This window comes from Apteryx mantelli, chromosome Z (assembly GCF_036417845.1).
Source record: "Apteryx mantelli isolate bAptMan1 chromosome Z, bAptMan1.hap1, whole genome shotgun sequence".
NCBI classification, from domain to species: domain Eukaryota; kingdom Metazoa; phylum Chordata; class Aves; order Apterygiformes; family Apterygidae; genus Apteryx; species Apteryx mantelli.
The window spans coordinates 46,276,416-46,294,731 of NC_090020.1; the positions used below are offsets into that span (position 1 = coordinate 46,276,416).

At 34.8% G+C, this 18,316-nt stretch overlaps 1 protein-coding gene across 6 annotated transcripts in view; it reads right to left on the reverse strand.

Moving 5' to 3' along the window:
- The window catches only part of FER (FER tyrosine kinase), a 183,158-nt gene that overhangs the window by 125,660 nt on the left and 39,182 nt on the right, over positions 1-18,316 (reverse strand). For 5 of the 6 annotated variants that reach the window (XM_067316385.1, XM_067316383.1, XM_067316384.1 and 2 more), the window contains exons 6-10: positions 12,935-13,118; positions 10,232-10,369; positions 9,368-9,487; positions 3,390-3,512; positions 2,099-2,288 (exon numbers count right to left, since the gene is read on the reverse strand). In XM_067316385.1, the coding sequence (XP_067172486.1) occupies positions 2,099-2,288; positions 3,390-3,512; positions 9,368-9,487; positions 10,232-10,369; positions 12,935-13,118 (755 nt within the window). The remainder of the gene's footprint in view (positions 1-2,098; positions 2,289-3,389; positions 3,513-9,367; positions 9,488-10,231; positions 10,370-12,934; positions 13,119-18,316) is intronic. The other variant, XM_067316386.1, reaches the window with a different exon arrangement.

Consider the following 18,316-nt stretch of genomic DNA (forward strand, 5'->3'; position numbering starts at 1 on the left):
CAAGCCAATACTAGTTTTGTCATTCTTAAGGAAAAAAAAAAGTAAAACTGTTTATGATGAATTTTTGAGAAGAATAAATAGCTACAGTCGAGTCATTTAGATGATCTGGTTTTAGATAAAGACCTAAATGGATATATAGCTGAAGAAATAATGATCTTCCTGAATGATTAACTTAAGAGATGATGCCAGGATGAGCCACAGCATCAAGAATGTTCCATTATTGATCACTGAGCATCTGCATAAGTTCAGAGAGTTAAAAAACAAAAAAAACAAAACAAACAAAAAAAACCCCTTATATAAATGGACATGATGTTTATATAAATAGTCCATCTGTCTCTTAATTTTATTCTTTCGATACAGTAAACTCTGCTCTCTCAGTGCAGAGCAATTTGGAAAAGGCTTAATTCAGACTGCTGTTGTTTCTAACGCTATTTAGCCAATTTTATTAGCCGATGATATCAACTTATAGGTTAAACAAAACTTACATGCAATTTGCCCTTCTTAAGTAATTCACTCAAATGAAAACACCCAGCATTTAATCTTATTCCTTTATCTTTAATGATGCCTACAAATAAATTATACTATATAATCCTCTGAAGCCAAAATAAAATAGCAAAATTTTAATTTTTCTCAGCACATTGAATGTATGCAAAAATTTCTTCACTTCTGTTTCTGAAAAGGAATTAATCAGAACTGTGTCATTCTACAGGTTTCACTATGTACTACTTTCAGCAAAACAGATAAAACAGGTAACTTTTATTCAAAAAAGTTCAGAAATAAGAAGGTAAGAAGTAAGAAATAAAAAGTTCTTCACTTTACACTGTACGTAAATGCAACAGTATTTTCTCCCACATATTCAAAAGGAGATTTGGACACTGGAAGACAGACTTTAGTAACTTTGAACTGAGGTGGAAGAATACAATTCTACTGAAATTTTACACTGGTCATTTCAACTGACCCTTACAGAGAATAATCACTAAGCTACTACAGGATAGTACATGAAACAACTAAACAAGATAGCCCATCTGAAAAAAAAACAAAACAAGAAAACCCAAACCTTCTATTCTTTCACTACTGTGATCCTGATCCTTCCTATTCTCTGTCCTCATCTTTTTCTGTTTTATCATCTCCTCCTAGATTATGATAAACATATACGCTTCATAAAAATAAAGTTCTGTACCAATGAAAATGGCAACCATCCTGCCAGCGCCTTGTAAATGTTAAACAATAGTAAGAGAAGCAAGAGAATACTGACAAGTAAGTATAACTGTAAAAGAGGAGTGGAAGAAAAAACAAACTTGGTTCCACAAACAGATACCAGTGGACCAAAAGTAACAGCATGCTAAATATCAAAAGAAAACAAGTCACAAACATCTCATGAATGTCAAACCTAATCCATAAAAGCAAACACTACCACCCATCCCTTTAGTAAACACATATTATTTGTTTGTCTTTTTTATATGGCCTACTATCTCTGCCTTACACATAGCAGCATGCAGTTGGGAAAAGAAAGTCATACACAGTATTAGCAAAGTAAAGCACTTATTTAAATTACAGTGTCCCATCAAGTAATACAAAAAGTTCATTTTCATTGCCAACAGCATGTAAATGTTTTAAAAATAAATTGCACAGAAATCAGTGATTGCAAATATTAGTTAAACAGTGATTACATTATGTTAAATTCATTTCTCAGTTACATGTGTGCTGTGATTCCAACAGGTTTTACTGCTATTTTTCCATCTACAACTGTGAATGTACTTCTTCAGCATAGCCAACGTAATTACCAATAGGTACTCACAGTTTATATACTTATTAAATCTACTCAAGTATTTATACTTTTGATTATAAAACCATCTAATGAGAGTCTAAGTATCAAGGATGCAGCAGGCCAAACAAAGTCTACCAACATAGAGTGATCAAATTTCTGCAACTTGAAAATAACAACTGATTAACAGTTTTATCCAACTAAGTAAGCTTCCACCAATGCAGAAGTGAGGTGTGTTCACTTCAGTCATCATGCATGTGAACGTGTTAGGCCTCTGACCCCAGGAGTAAAGTACAATAGCAAGATTGCATGATCTAGTAAAACAAAGCTTACCATAGAAGTGACTGATCTGGCATCTTCTTCATAATTCACTACAGGTGGTGGCTCTTTCCCATCATTCTCTTGAACCTTTTGTTCCAGTAGTTCTTTCTGTGCTGCAAATTTTGCCTCAGAGCATCTTAATTGCTGAACTGTTTGCTTGAGTTCTTCCAGTGCTTGTTTTTGGCTCAGCAAAAGTACAATACTGCAGAGAAAAACAACAAACAACTTAGAAACACACATGATTTCAAATACATAGTTTGTTTCATGAAAGCTACACAAAAGAAAGTGTATTCAATGCTGGAACTTCTTTATTTTCACTTTATCTGTCCAGTTAATGAAGGAAATTTTATAAAGTTTTTAAAAGAAAGAGTGTGAAAAGTCTTCAACAGTGTTATTACTTCAAAAGCATACATGCACAAGACAAGTATTAGAAAATTCTCAAAGCTACAAGATAATGAAAGCAAACACCTATTCATTCATTCACCCAAGTCATTCCCTTCCTTTTTCAAGGTACCGCAAAAATCATGTTGTAATAAATACAGAAGGAACTATTATTTTCATCCAGTTTGACTGAATTTATAACCACTAAGGTTCTCTAAACTAATTCACATTTGAGTAAGAAGAAATAGAGAAGAAATACACTTTTAGTTTATTATTTTCAGTGATGAGGAATTCACCAAAATCCATGTAGTTGTTATAATGGTAATTATCTTCACTATTAAACTCACATCCAGTATAAATTTGTCTGGCTTCAGATAAGATATACCTGTTCTCTCTGTCTTCTGGACTGAAAGGTCTTCCACTGTGTAAGTATTTCTGGATTGCAGTCAAGATACTCCTCAACAAATTCAACTACACAAGGGGCTAAAAGAAATTCTTTCTTGTTTTCTACATATTTTTATGACTTTTCTCTGAACCATTTCCTACTTTTCAGCTTCTATCAGAACTGGAACCCATATTCTAACCCATATTCTATCAAGATTTCCACCTTTCTGCATGGAACTGAAGAGCCATTTGAAGAGACACTGTGTTTTGTTCTGCCAGGCTTAAGTCACAATGCTAATCAAAGGTCTGGTTCTTAAGCCATCCCAACAGTACGACAATTAAAAGCTTTAATTATTTAGGAGCTGGAGCAGGGAAGGGTTATGTAAGAGATGGGAAGGTAACTTCTTTTTGGTATTGATAATAATTCTCACTAAAGCAAAACAATGTTAGTGGAGGTTATTTCATGTTTAAGTCTTAGGAACTGCATTATAGACAATTTCCTCTCAAATTATTTTATTTTGATATTTGTTATACTTACTCTGACTTCTTTTCACAAGTTTTAGAAGATTCTTCTATTTTCTTCTCTAGCTCCAGCACAAGTTCCTCTTTGCTCAAAAGTGTCTGCTGCGTCTGTATCAGTTCTTCTATTACCGTTTTTAACCTGTGATACATACATTTCAGAAATCAATGGTATGCATACACAAACTATACATGTTTAGGAACATTGTATTCTTTTTCTAAAGATGGAAAAGAGAGTTAGTCTTTAAATTACGTTACTTGCCGCTTGATGGCCTTTTTTGTAGCTATTGCTTTATATTACGTTATTAACCTTTGTCTGCATACTTGATTGCATATACATACATGATCTATTGTCTGCGCGCTCTTCTATCAAGGAAACTTCCTCTAGAATGCATGTTGAGTTATGTGGATTAATATCGTCCTAATATATTGCTAATTCACCGGAAGCTGTATGAAAAACACAAACCTTCCCACTACTGAAGTGCATATTACATAAATACTTACAATCAATAGTTGTGATGTATTCTCTCTGGAAATAATAAAACCAGAACCAATAGGTCTTGCATTAGATATTAAAGCAACACTCATCTCTTATACTAAGAAGCGTTGCTTTAACTTGTATAAATGATCTGTATATTCTTCTCTACAATTAACAACTTTTTTTTAAAGCCCTCAATCTTTGGTAATGGTAAATCCAAAGTAAAGGTAAAACTTGTACAGGAATATTCAGCACTAACTTGGAAACTGTTATTGCACACTAAAACCATTATTGACACTTTGCAATTATATTGGCAAACATTCCAATACCAAGAAAGTCAACAAATGTAAAATTAGATTTTGTGATATATGAGTGAATCAACTCTACGCAAAGTAGATAAAAGGTTCACATAATGACGACTTTAAAATAACTCATCAAAATATACCCTCTGACGTCAAGCAATTGCTAAGCCAGGAGAATAATTAAAAAAAAAAAAAAAAATCACTTCCATCTTGGCATTCCATCTTCAATTATCTTTCTCTGCTTGCCCTGTATTTTCAGGTACAATTTCAGAACAAAGGCAAAATATGTACAGTACTTGTTACTGCACAGATCTATTGCCCAAAACTGTTCTTGACTGGGGAGTGGCAGAGGAGGTCAACTGAGTAAATTATATGGTCTTTAAATATCTATGAGCCGTGTTCCATGTGTCACATATACCAAAATGAATAACTTGATCCTAAACATGGTATTACTTCTTTCTCCTCCTGATCTATTTAGTACATTGTTGATTAGACATATTTTTTTCAGACCATCCTAGATCTTAACTTAGAGGACAAATTAATGTAAAAAAGCCATATAATGGATGAAGCAAGTTAATTTCCCACATGAACAAGCATCTGTGTGCATTTATTTTGACATAAGGACAATGCTTAAAACAGCTATATGTTTTAAAGAAATATCACGACAGCTTCCTTTTAATAAATTTTTTTTAGGTTATCACAACCTGTGTGCTGCACTTTTCAGAAACGACAGTTTTCTTACACTGAGTCTCAAATTTAATATCAATCATGAACTTTTTTATTTTTATACCTTGCTAAAAATAAATTACCAATTTTGTAGCTGCAAATATTGTTCTTTCATCAGTTTTCTAATTAACAATGTGACCAACACTGTATTGGCTTAACAATCAACTTATGAGGAGCAGATTTTACATCTAAAGATCAGAAACCAATACTCAAGAAGTTAAGACCAAAATACTGAGACTGTTCATCACTGGAGTGTATGATTGTATGCATACAGAATCAACACATTAAAATATTTTGCCATATCAAAAATATCTGATTTTATGTCAGAGCATCAGATTCAAATAGAAGGTTGATGTAGTTCTCCCCAAAACATCTGAGGTATTTTACGAAGTTTCTGCTTAGCTGAGGAAAAACAAAACAAAACAAAATAAAGCAGCCACACACACAAAAATAACTTATCTTCTCTTACTTGCCTTGTATCACACCTTCGTTAAAGTTTGTCAAAGGAAGTTTCTTGTGGCCGCACATGCACCTCCTGGATAAAGTCAGTTTAGAAGAGGGGTTTTTTTTAATCACTAACCCTTTAGTCACTGCAATCCTCGTTAGCTTTAATAATCGCGCAACCCCAAATTTTCAGGTTCTAATGGAATGAGGATGTAAACAAAGAGGAAAAAAACTCTAGAAAACAGTTCTCTTCAAAACAGATGTATTATTCTGGCAACCTGGAAAACCTTCTTTCAGATTTCTTTAGTCATTAACATTACATTGTCTCAAATACTAGTAAGTATAAATGTTTGCACTGTACAAAACTTGCATTTGAGAAGACTTTTTTTTTAAATGAATCTGGATATTAATTCATATTCCCACTGACCAACACTTATCTCCTTAGAGTTGTTTCCTCCTGGTTTTTAATCCAAGCATCTTCTAAGCATAAACTTTTATCCTGTTATGCTTTTCAGAATGTCTCAATACTAGTCCGTGCTCATCATCAACACTTATCAGGAGATACCATATCTCTCATTACTTAGAAAAGTTCTCTAGTAAGCACTGACTTTTAACTACCTCTGTCAAATCTTCTTTATTCATAAATATAAACTTACCTGAAAATGTAAAACTGAGGCAGTTTTGCTCATCATTTATCCTTAAAATATATTTTAAGACTTTAGATCGGTATTGCATGTAAAGCTATCTTTTTCCTCATATACACACAAAAAAAAATTGATTGATTTACCAAAAAGTATTGATTCTAGGTTAATATCTAATCTATTCAAAGTCTGGGAAATAAACATGGTACACTTACTGGATCTATTGTATTTGCTAGGTAGTGAATGTAATTTTCCCTCTGCAGAAACAAAACTATGTAGTATTTTGAAGATCCAAGGACATAATCTCAACTCTAAAGATCAACAGGCAAATTCCTATTGTTTCAGCACATAAAGAGAGGATCCTTAAAAAAAGTCATCATCTATCAATAATGGGTGTAATACACTGACCTTGAGAATTTCTAGTTGATGCATTGTAAGGTTGATGCAAATATCTGTTTTATTTTTCTAGCAGGTTTAAAACAAGACTAATTTAGCAAAGGCTATCTAAAAAGTAGTTGACAAGGCATATCACCAAAAGCAGTTAAAGAAAATTAAACCAGCATAAGAGGAAGGGTTCTCACTTGTATTGAAAAAAAATTAAAAATGGAAAAAGGATAAGAATAATCAGTTTTCACAGAACCAGAAAATCACTAGTGGAGCTCTGAAAAAAATCTGCACTGCTTAATAGGTTCATAATAATCCAGATAAAAGGACAATAATCAAGGTGACAAAGAATGCTGACGGTACAATGTTATTTGAGGTAGTAAAAGAACAGGCTGAACGTAAAGAATGAAGAAGGATTTTTCTGGACCTTATGATACCCAGTAACTGGACCATCATGTAGAAGATAAATTTCTATGTGTATTAAAATAAACAAATACACAGAGGGAAAAAATAATCCAAAACTTTATACAGTGAATGGCTCTAAGCTGGTAGCTACCACTCAGAAATGAGATCTTGAGGTTACAGTAGACGATTCCAAGAAAACACTGCCTCAATACTCAGCAGTCGTCAGAAAAATCAAACAGAATGACTCTCTAGGGTTTGTTAAAAACGGAGCAGAACAATATAGAATACAGGAAACCTTATTATGCCTCCCTCTAATCCATGCATCTGGATTATCTATGCAATTCTAGTCACTGATCTCAAAAACAACATAGTAACCTTGAAAACACTCAAAGAAAGATGACAAGCTTGATAATTTGTGAAAGGAAGAACTAAAGTTATAGACTGTTTTGCATGGAAAAAATTATGACCAGGTAAGAGTATGGAAGAAGTTTACAGCATCATGTGTTGGGTGGAAAGGAGTACATTGTTCCTATTCTTGTCCAAAATGAGCTTCGAGTCATAAAACGAACCTAAGAAGTAATAGGTCCATGTAAAGTGAAGTTAATCTTTGGAATTCCTTGACCTACCATATGGTGGATGATAGATACTTACACATATTGAAAATGACTGGACAAACTCACACAAGAAAAATATATCTAAAGCTATTAGAAGCAAATATTACTTCCAGCTCAAAAATTTGAGCTGCAAATTATGGGAGCTGAGAACATATTCTCAGGAAATAGCATTGCATACACATTCTGCTCTTGTTCTCTTCCCTTGACTTTCCCCATGAGCTAATGTCAGAGAGAAAAAAGTTGGCTAGGTCAGCCTTTGGTCTGACCTAATACAGCCAAACTTCTTTGCTCAGAGGTCTTAATATAATCTATACCAGCAAGTGGACATCTTAGAGTCAACAACACTTAAAAGAGCTATTTGATTCCTATTCCAAAAATAAAATCACACCATAGAAAATCTCTCTCAAATGTATGAAAATTTAAGTTGCATGAATATAAGCTTTATAACAGGATACACTGAAAGTTGTATTAAAAATACGTGTATTTGTGCAGATATGTAGATAAATATTTACAAACACAAGCACTCATTTCATCAAAATCTTTTACTAAAAAAAGCAGCAGTTCAGCTGTTTTGCCTAGACATGTTAATGGCTTATTTCTAAATACTAGGACATGGAAAATAAGCCAAACAAGAAGTTATATTTTTGAGCTATGAAAGGTAGAATTTATATAAAAAAAGAACTGTAAGGCATTTTAAAAGGGAGATTAAGTATATTTTTTTCCTGTAACTGTGCTGAAGTACATCTAGATGTACAACTTACACATAGTTTATGCAGGAACTAAGCTCAATTTAGCAATAATACAGAATATATTATAAACAGAAGCATGTTTAAAGGGGAGGGGGAGAGGACAGCTAATGAAAAGGAATGAACAAAATCCAGAGAATCTCAATAGTGTTGAGGAAACATAGGGATTAGAATAATTTACAGAATAAATACTTTAACAGGTTTGCACTTCAAATGCCACATTTCTATTATGCTCCATACCATGATTTTGTTTTTACGAAAAAACCTGAATGAAACAAAGGTCATAGTTTGATTAAGACGACAAATAAAAATTCAAAAAAATACACTGATTTTTTATTTGGATTAGTTATGCTTTCAAAGGAAAAAGGGTTAAACAAGTCAAACATAGATTAAAATACATTACAGACATGAAAAGATCATTTACTAATGAAATCCTGAATTTACCATTTTATAATCAATATTAAAAAAATTAAATGTACAATTAATAGTTGCAGTCTCACCAGTGACTGTATTGACCATTTCATGGCAAAAGGTGAGACAAGATAACAAGAATATTATAATATAAAGATACTAAACCTCAGCAGGAGATTTGTTCCCCAATAACAACTGAATAAAGGTGTGGTTGGGGAAATTAATAAAAAGAAAACTGCAGAACAGATTAACAAAGTATGTAGAGAGGGAGTTTATCACCTTGAATAGCCAAAAGTGCCATGAAATGTAATATAAAAGCCACATTTGTGTTAGTAAATTAATACACTTTAAAGGACATAACAATGAACAAGAATTTTCTTAGAAAACAAAAGCAAAACAAGTAGAACAAATGTATTTATGAACATTTCCTGATTGGAGATTTAAATCACTAACTGCATCACTGTACTCAGTGGCTTCATCAATAGCTTTGAGTATTTTTTCCTGGAGTAGTGAGTGTGGAAACGCTTTTGAGAAGATGAATAAGTTCCCAAGGAGGATTCATGACGGATTTGGGGCACTGTAAGAATTAACTGGGGAGGAGCGGAGACTAGATCGAAAGTTCAGGCAAACTGGGTGTTGGGGCGGGAGGAAGTATTTTGTTCAAAGGAACAATAGAAAAAACAGTGTTTTCAGTCTACAGCCTGAAAACATTATTTCAGAAACTGGACCTTTGCAACAGATTAACTAAGGACTCAGGTATGGGATGAGCTGAGCGAGCCTCATAATGTATGTCATAATGTATGATAGCATTTCCAAAGGATAAAAGATTTGTGAAGAAAGACTTACGTGACTTGTAAACTTTCTGCTGTTAGATTATTCCACATGATCTCATTAGCTTGAAGGTTTTCATTTTCTTCTAGTAAAGACGTATCAAACTCTATTTCTTGTTCAACAACTTCCGATGACCTAATTTAGTAAATAAAAGTTACATTTGCAAAATTAACATCTATTATCTAGAATAGGGAATCTATTCGCATGGGTCCACTCTTTGCTGAGCCACCTGTATATCTGCTTGTGGCGATTATCAATTTGCACATTAACAGCAATGGATAATGCAAGAAGTCTTAGGCTACTCACTTATATACCAATATGCAATATTAGTTCAAAAAACAGTAAATACAGTTTATTTTTAAAATAAAAAACTTTCTTGCATTACCTGCATATTCTGTTCTTCTGCTTCAGGAACTGCTTACTCTGCAATAACAGTAGTTAATACAGGGACACCTAGAGTTCACTTTAAACTATCTAGAATTTGAGCAAGGAGAGAAATATAGCAGAGAAATTTAGCTGAGCCCAGGATGCAAAATGCATCCAAAACCACAGTAAATTAGCTCACACTGAATCTGGGTTGTCATGTATAGTATGTTGCCAGTACCAAAGCTATGGCTCTTCATGCAGTAGCATAACTGGAATTTTGTTTTTCAAGAGACAGCCAAAGAGATGGTCAGGTTAAAAACTTGACATTCAGCCAACTTTCTGTACATGCAGGCGGAACAGCTTTTCAAATTAGGATAAAGCTTTACAAATAACAATTTAAAAGGAACCAAACAGAAACAAATTCAGCTTTGACCACTTCAGCAGTGTTACATTTTAACACAAGTATTTCTTGAGAGAAAATATGAACATGCACATCAAAATGAAAATGTATACCTGTGAGTTTCTATGAAGTCATTATACTCAGAGTTAGGGTCTATCTGTTCAACAGAGGTCTGGATCTCTTTATGGACATTCACAATCTCTTCTGTTACGAGACTAGTGATCTGGCTATATTCATCCAAGATCCCTTTTCTAGGGAGGAAAAAAATATCTATAGTATATGACATGACACTGAAGGCAAAGATGGCATTGAAGATGCTTCAAGCTTTCAACCTGCTGTTTCTACAAACTCACGTTTCAACTGGCTAAAAAAAATGTAAAAAATAAGATCATATATTATTTGAAGAAATAACAGATCAATTGTGGCCTCTTCTTTACAGACTGGCTATGAGTGGAGAAATCTCTTACAGTCATGTTCCTGCTACTAATTTCAGAGCATCTACAAGTAGCATAGCTGAATTAAAACTTAGGGAAAAGGAATGTATATAGCTCACTGATGACACCCTTTTTTCCACAATCAGAAGACTTATCTCGCTAGTCATCACTTACACTAAAGTCTTTCATGTTCCCTTGACTGATAAAATAAATATACTCTGACATACGGTAAAATGAGTCAGAGAATACTTAGTGTGCATTTCCATTAAGATCTGGTTTTCTCTATTGTTTTAACTATGCTCTTTCACATCTTAATTTTTATGATTTAGTCATTAAGACAAGAATACGTGTAAGTTACAAGTTTGCATATATTTACAAGAAGCAACAAAATCAAGCAAGAAGTTCATGTGAGAAAATAAGAGCCAACTAGCCTTATGACCTGCCCCCAACAGTGGGCAGAAGTAAGTGATTAGGGAATAGTAAAACAAAAATAAGTGATATTCTACTATTACTTTTATTGGCATCCAGTGATACTTCCCCAGAATACCAGCCTATTCTCTTTAACTTTTAGCTTTCCATAAATGACCCCTCATAATCATTTCCTATTTCATTTTTCTTTGTGACAGATTTGCTGACTTGCTAAGTTCTGAAGCATAGTGAGCTTTTTCTAAATACTGATGAATTATGACTGACTCAGAGGAAGGTACACAGAAAAAAGTACTAATAGATTTTTCCTGGATAAGATCTCAAGTTATGTTCATTGCACATACAAAGCATTATTTGCTTGGATTTCTTCAATACTTTTTCTGAGGAGAAAACAAACAAGAAAAGTCATTAAATCTTGACTTGACTGTGAAAAACAAGTTTGAAAAAGTTTCAAAAAAACAGTTCAAACAGTGTGAGAAAGGAGAGAAGCCAATGTCAACTACAGCAATGCCAGATCTAAGAGCAAGAGTTTCTCTGCCAACTACCACCAAACCAAAATTGATATTAGTAATTTTAATCTACACTTCAAGTTTATTGACCTATTTAATCTGCAAAATTAAAATTATTAAGGATGTACGTATTTCCCACGGATGGCCACACCACCTATATATGTGAAGTCACCAACTCTTTTTGTGGAATTAAGCCCAAAGATATCAGACAGCAGTAATTATCCAATAAATTCAGATCCCTCTAACAATGTATATAATGACAAAAATATTTTTGCAGGTTTTTACTTCAGAGATGACAAAGATAAGTGGGTTCAATAGGTTCTTGTTCAGTGATAAATTCTTCAGTGAATTATCAGAACTCACAATTCTAATACAGCACAAAAATTTAACTGAAGTCTCTTGCTGTGATTTTACACATGAAGTTAAGATAAAAAGATTGTGCAGAGAGTCTATTTCATTTAGATACCTTTACCAAAATCAAAGGAAGTAATATGATACTTCATATTACTTAATGGTTAATGTTGTCACCTAAGCATCACCTAAGCAGATAGAGCATGAAACCTCCAGCCCTCCCTCACTTCCTGTGTGCTGAAGTCAAGATGGATGTAGATTTCAGAAAATGAGTTACAGAAAAGATGAGTGCCTCACCTCTATATGAACAATACTTGCACAAAGAGGTTAACCACTTTTCTTTAAGAATAAGTGACTTACAAGCAATATTTTCAACTCGCAGTCCTCAGAATGCCCTAGAGAAAGACCTACAGAACGGTCTCCTAAATCATCTCTCTCTCTTCAAGAAAGAAAAGGAGGCAGCATGGTGGTTACGAATCAGAAGAGAGAGCATAAAGTCCTCCTTTATAGTTCTCTGAGATCATCTGTTTGCACATCATCACCAACGATGCGGAGAATGATCTTTCAGGAAAAGGTAATTGTATTTTTAAGACTAGATGCCTTACAATGAAATTAGATTTATATGATCCTGTTACTTGAACGCACATGTGAGTAACCATGCATCTGTCTGACTCTCCTCCCAGATAGTTTTCAAGACTGTTTGCCAGTTAAAAACAAATTTTCTACTGCTGGAATTTTAAAAAATTAAGACTACTGGATAGACAACAAACTTGCCATAGTATCCCAGCTGAAGAAAAGGATAAAGCATAAGCTCAACTATAAACACTGCAGACAATCTCTAAGATTTTAAAAGTTTCATGAAAAGACAGCCTCTCACTACAATGATATCATAACCCCTTAATACTACTGTCTGTGTTCACCTGAATAGACTTTTCTACGCACAATTGTTGTCAATGGAAAGATGAAAACAGCTTTTTTCATTACCCCTTTATATACAAGCAATTAATCACAGTTTATTTTTTTCTAACAATAGTAAATTATCTGGGATATACATAAAATTGTACAAATTAGAAAAATATGAGAAAATACCACCTACAGGGCTTTAATCATTTCTTCTTGCATCTTCTGTAGGGAATCAAGTAACAGAGGAAGTGTAGTGTCATAATATTGGTGCTGATGCAACTGTGCTCCTTTCAGTGCCAACACATATTGATTATGCAACATATGAAGCTTCATAGTGGCTTTATCACACCGATCTTTGGCTTTTTCAGTCTCCTTTCCTGAGAGAAAGGAAGAAAAGAAAAATACATGTGGTGATTTAACAGTATACAGACATCAATATTTGTAGATTACATAAGTCTAGTAGATTTATAATAAGTTTTCACCTTTTCCTCAGTGGTCTTTTCAAGTTATTTCTCTAAAAAAGGTAAAATTTGACAATTCTCAGCTCATTTGTAAGACCAAATATCCTGGTGTTGTTATTCAAGACTAAGTAAGAAAAAACTGCTGTATTTTCTCTGAGCAGAAATGTGAGAATTCTTTTATTGAAATGCATATGAAAACCATCATCCATAGGTATAAAAGTAATAGAACTATGAAGAGTAAAAAAAAAAACAACAAAAAACAACAACAAAAAACAAACCTCCAAACCCTCAAACACTTAACTATCACCAATGCTAATCTTTTATTTGCCTCAAAGCAAATAAACAATTTTTTAATGAAGAAAATAAATGTCCTACTAGGTCAGAACCATGATATATCTAGACCAGCACTCTGCCTCCAACAGTGATTGCAGGAGTTGCTTTTAGGGAAAGTGGGCAAAATGCTATTTGTGGCCCATTTCCTGTGTATTTTCCCATCATCCGTTGTCACTGGATAAGGGTTGCTAGAGGATATATCCCTGTTTATTCCCTGAACCAGTTTTCAATGAATATGTCTAGCCCATTTTTGATCTTGTTGATACGTGTCTGCCCCCACAACTTGCTCTGGCAGCAAGTTCCAGTAGTTCACTGCCCGCTGTGTACAGCACTTTCCTTTTATCTGTATGAAAACAGTCTCCTGCTTGTTTCAGCTAGTGCCACCTAGTTCTAGTATTGCAAAATTTGGTAAATAATAGTTCTGCATTCATCAGGTCATCAATTCCCTCACTAGGCCACTGATGAAAATGTTGAATAAAAGCCAGACCCAGCACTAATTCCTTGGGTTACTGAGTTTGTTTCATTACGAAAAATGACTATTAAGCCTTATCCTTTGCTTCCTAACTTTTAAACATCTTTCTAGGAATAAGGGCCTTTCCTCCCATCCAAGGCAACTTTTTTGTTTTAACAGCCTTTGGTAAAGAGTCTTATGAAAGGCTCTTTGAAAACAAAATATACTTTGTTCACTGGTACCTTTTTATCCACATGCTTATTGACATCTTAGAGCTCCATCACAATAGTAAATGGCGTTACAAAAGCCATGCTGACTCTTTCCTAACAGACCATGCTTACTCATGCCCTCAGTACTCTTACTTATTGTAGACCTTACAATCTTATTAAGGATGGAAGTTAAAATCACCTGCTGGTAGCTCCCAGGATCACTTCTAGCCCCTTGGCAATCCAGCAGGCCCCTGGCATGGTGGCGGTTGTACGCCTTAGCCAGCAGTTCAGCAATTTGGTATTTGAGCTCCTTCAGAAGTCCTAGATGAAGGCCACCTGACTTATAAACAGATTTATAAGTCAGGTGACTTATAAACATCTAATATGTATGTGGTCCAATAGTATACACCATAGCATATATATACACATCATATAGGTATATCCGCATATATTTTCCTCAAACTGAGCTAGTTCCTTCGGGTTTCCTGCTACAAAGAATGCCTCAGGTGTGGCAACCTCCCCAACATCTTCAGCAGCAAAGGCTCATGCAAAGAATTCACTGAGCTGTACTGCCTTGGCTTAACCATCCCCAAGTACCCCCTTAAACCCTTCTCAACAAAATCTACTAGTTTCCTTGCTGGTTTCCTACATTTGACATGTTTAAAAAATTCTACTATCAGTTCAAGCATCCTTTGTAACACACTCCTCAAATTCTTTGGCTCTCTTAATTGCCTGTTACCTACCATGTTTTCTGTACTATTTGGAACTATTTAGCCTGAAGTAGAGAAGGCTTGGGGGATCTTATCAATGGTTATAAATATCTGAAGGGAGTGTGTAAAGAGGATGGGGCCAGACTCTTTTCAGTGGTGCCCAGTGACAGGACAAGAGGCAACGGGCACAAACGGAAACACAGGAAATTCCATCTGAACATAAGAAAACCCTTCTTCACTGTGAGGGTGGTCAAACACTGGCACAGGTTGCCCAGAGAGGTTGTGGAGTCTCCAACCTTGGAGATATTCAAAACCCAAGTGGACACGGTCCTGAGCAACCTGCTCTCGGTGACCCTGCTTGAGCAGGTAGGTTGGACTAGATGAACTCCAGAGGTCCCTGCCAACCTCAGCAGTTCCGTGATTCTGTGTTTATGGATTTTCCTGTTTTCCTTTATTTTCTTAAATGCCAGCATATGCTGGTCTATGCTGGCCTCCTTATTTCATCTACAGAGCTATGCCATGCCTTTTTGAACACTTTGTTTTCATTTTGGCGCAGGTCTTACCTGGCCTTCTAATACAGTATTTCTGAAAAACCCTCAGGCTGCTTGCTTTATGAATTAATCCTTTTATGTTTTTCATTTGGGCATTTGTTTCAATTTTCTGCTCCCCTCTACATTCCCCCCTTAAAAAAACAAACAAAGAAAAAAAAAAAACCAAACCTATGTGCTTCAAGCTTACATAGTTCCCTTTAAACTGAGTTTCTGTATGATGGATTTGGTTTGCCCGCTCCCATTACAATGTTGAAACTAATTGTACAGTAGTCACTACTGGCTACCGGCTGTCCCACAAATACCTCTTCATCGTCTTGAGGGCACATCACTTCTCTTGTGTGTTTTAAGACTAATTGTTCTGGGAAACCATCATGTATTGCAAGCAAAAATTCTACTGCTACATATCATCCTGATGAAGCATTGATTCAGTCTATGCATGGGTGGCTGTGCTCTGCCACTGCTACTCCTACCCAAAACTTGCAGCTTCTCTAACATTTCCTCATCACTGTCAGTATCTTGATCGGGGGTCAGCATTACAGTCAAACTGCTACACAATTAGAGTCTAGAAATCCTTGTGTCCACAGTGACAAGACCACTTCAGTGCTGAACCAGAAAGCTAAAAGTTACTTCAAGAGGTCACCTATTTAATTCTTTGCCCGAAGAATTAACTGCACGAGTACGGGGCATACATTTTTAAGATCTTCCTAAGACCTCCAGTGATGGTTGCTTTGCAACTTACCAGTGCAATTCAGGTCTAGCACTGTTATCCTTCCTGAAAACATTTTTCTCACTCTCCAACCTAAATCTTTCCTGCTTTAATTTAAACCTTTACTTCTTTCACCTATCTGACATGGACATGAAGAATAGATTCTACAACCCTCTCCAATTCATCTTTTAAATATTAGAAGATTATATATCCTGATAAGCTTTTCCAGGAACTAAAGGCATTTTAAATGAATCCTGTATCTGCAGTAATAAAATGCAGATACACAATCATCTGCACAGGCAGACATATGGTAACTAAACCTATCTCATTCAGACAGATACATTTCTTAAAATCATTTAACTTCAAGTAATAAAATCACATTTTAATGCATCTGTCTACCACATATCACAAAAGAATTGAGAAAAAGAAAAAGGAAGCATGCATAGCTAAATAGCAGCATAGAGCCTTGAAAGCATACCTTAAAAAGCTGAAATTGTGTCAAATGAGAAATACACAAAGAATTGTGAACTCTGATAAATGAAAACATAAAAACATGCTAAGGCAGGTCAAAAAAGAGTTGAGGGAACAACTTGCAAAATAGGGACAAAATTGATAATAAATCCTCTTTCAAAAATACACTGGAGTCAGGAAGCTTCTTAGAGAATATAAATGACATGTTGACAATGACACTGTATAAGAGGAGGTGATAAGAAAAAAAAACTAAATGAATTTTTTTTGCATGTGTGTTTGCTGTGAAAGACCTTGGGAGACTTCCATGCTGAAATGTCTCTTTCTCACGCCAAAATGAAGGAGGCAAAGGATCTTTCTCCTCAGAAATGTTGGAAGAAGAGTTTACGGAACAATGAAGCAAGAAGAAATCACCAGAACAGGATGGTATTTAGCCTTAGAATTTTAAAGGAACTTGAGAATGTTATAGCCAATATTATGGTCGATTTTTACAGGAGAAGGTAGACACTTAATGGAATGACTCAGAAATATCAGTTGGGGCCTGTGTTTCTTAACATATTCATAAGTGATTTAGAAGAGGCAGGAGAAAAAACGAGGTGATAAAGATGCTGATGAAGGTGCTGACTGAAGAAAGTGAAAATGAGAGCCCAGGGCAAAGAACTGGAAAAGGACTATGAAACATAGTGATTAAATCATGAAACAGTAAACAAAAGTAAGTATGAATATTTGTAAAGAGATGCATACAGGGAAGAACTATCCAAGGTTAATAACCAGTTTTGAGCTTTCTAAATGGACTCAGGAATGAGATCTTGGGGTTAGCACAGACAGTTTGATAGAAATGTTAGCTCAGTGCTCAGCAGCTATCCATGTGTTAATAGGAAATTAACTGTTAATTAATGTTAATGTTAATTAATTAATTGTTAATTAATGCTGTCCAGACAGCATTATTATGCCACTGAGTAAACACACATAGCATGGTATGCAATTCTTTCACCTCAAGAGGGACATACTCAAAATAAAAAAGGTTTAGAGAAAGGGCATCAAGCAGCAGAAAGGTAGGAAATGCAGTCTGCACAAGGACTGACTAAGATGAGGACTCTTGAAGCTGGAAGAGAGAAGACTGAGCAGCAACACACGAGAGAAAATGGCCAGTGAACAGATGTGCCAGACCTCTTTCAATATAACAGCTGGAAGGCATCATATGACAATAGTAGATACTCTGTTCAAAACAAATAAAAGGACATGCTGCTTCACATAGCATGCAGCTAAACTGTAAATCCTTTGTCCATGGTTATTTTTAACATGAAAAATTTCTGTAGCTTAACAGTGAATGGACAAATGCACACAAGAAAAATCTTTGAAGGGCTATTAAGAACAAAGACAGCACCTCTGATTCAGGAATTCCCTAAGTAACAAATATATATGAAGTTGAGATGACTGTCTATCTGCTTGTCCGTTCTCATTTGCTACTGGCCACTGTCAGTTATGTTCTTAACACACAGTAAAAAAATTATTTTAAAAGAGTATTTTGTCTTTCACTTAACTGAAAACATTCTAATTACTAATTTCATATGTAGAACATATTTCTTGTATTAGAGTTCAACTATATGAACACATTTACCTTGTACAACAAGCAGAAAACGCATATATCTGCAGAGCTGTCACTGGAGAAGTATTTTTCATCTA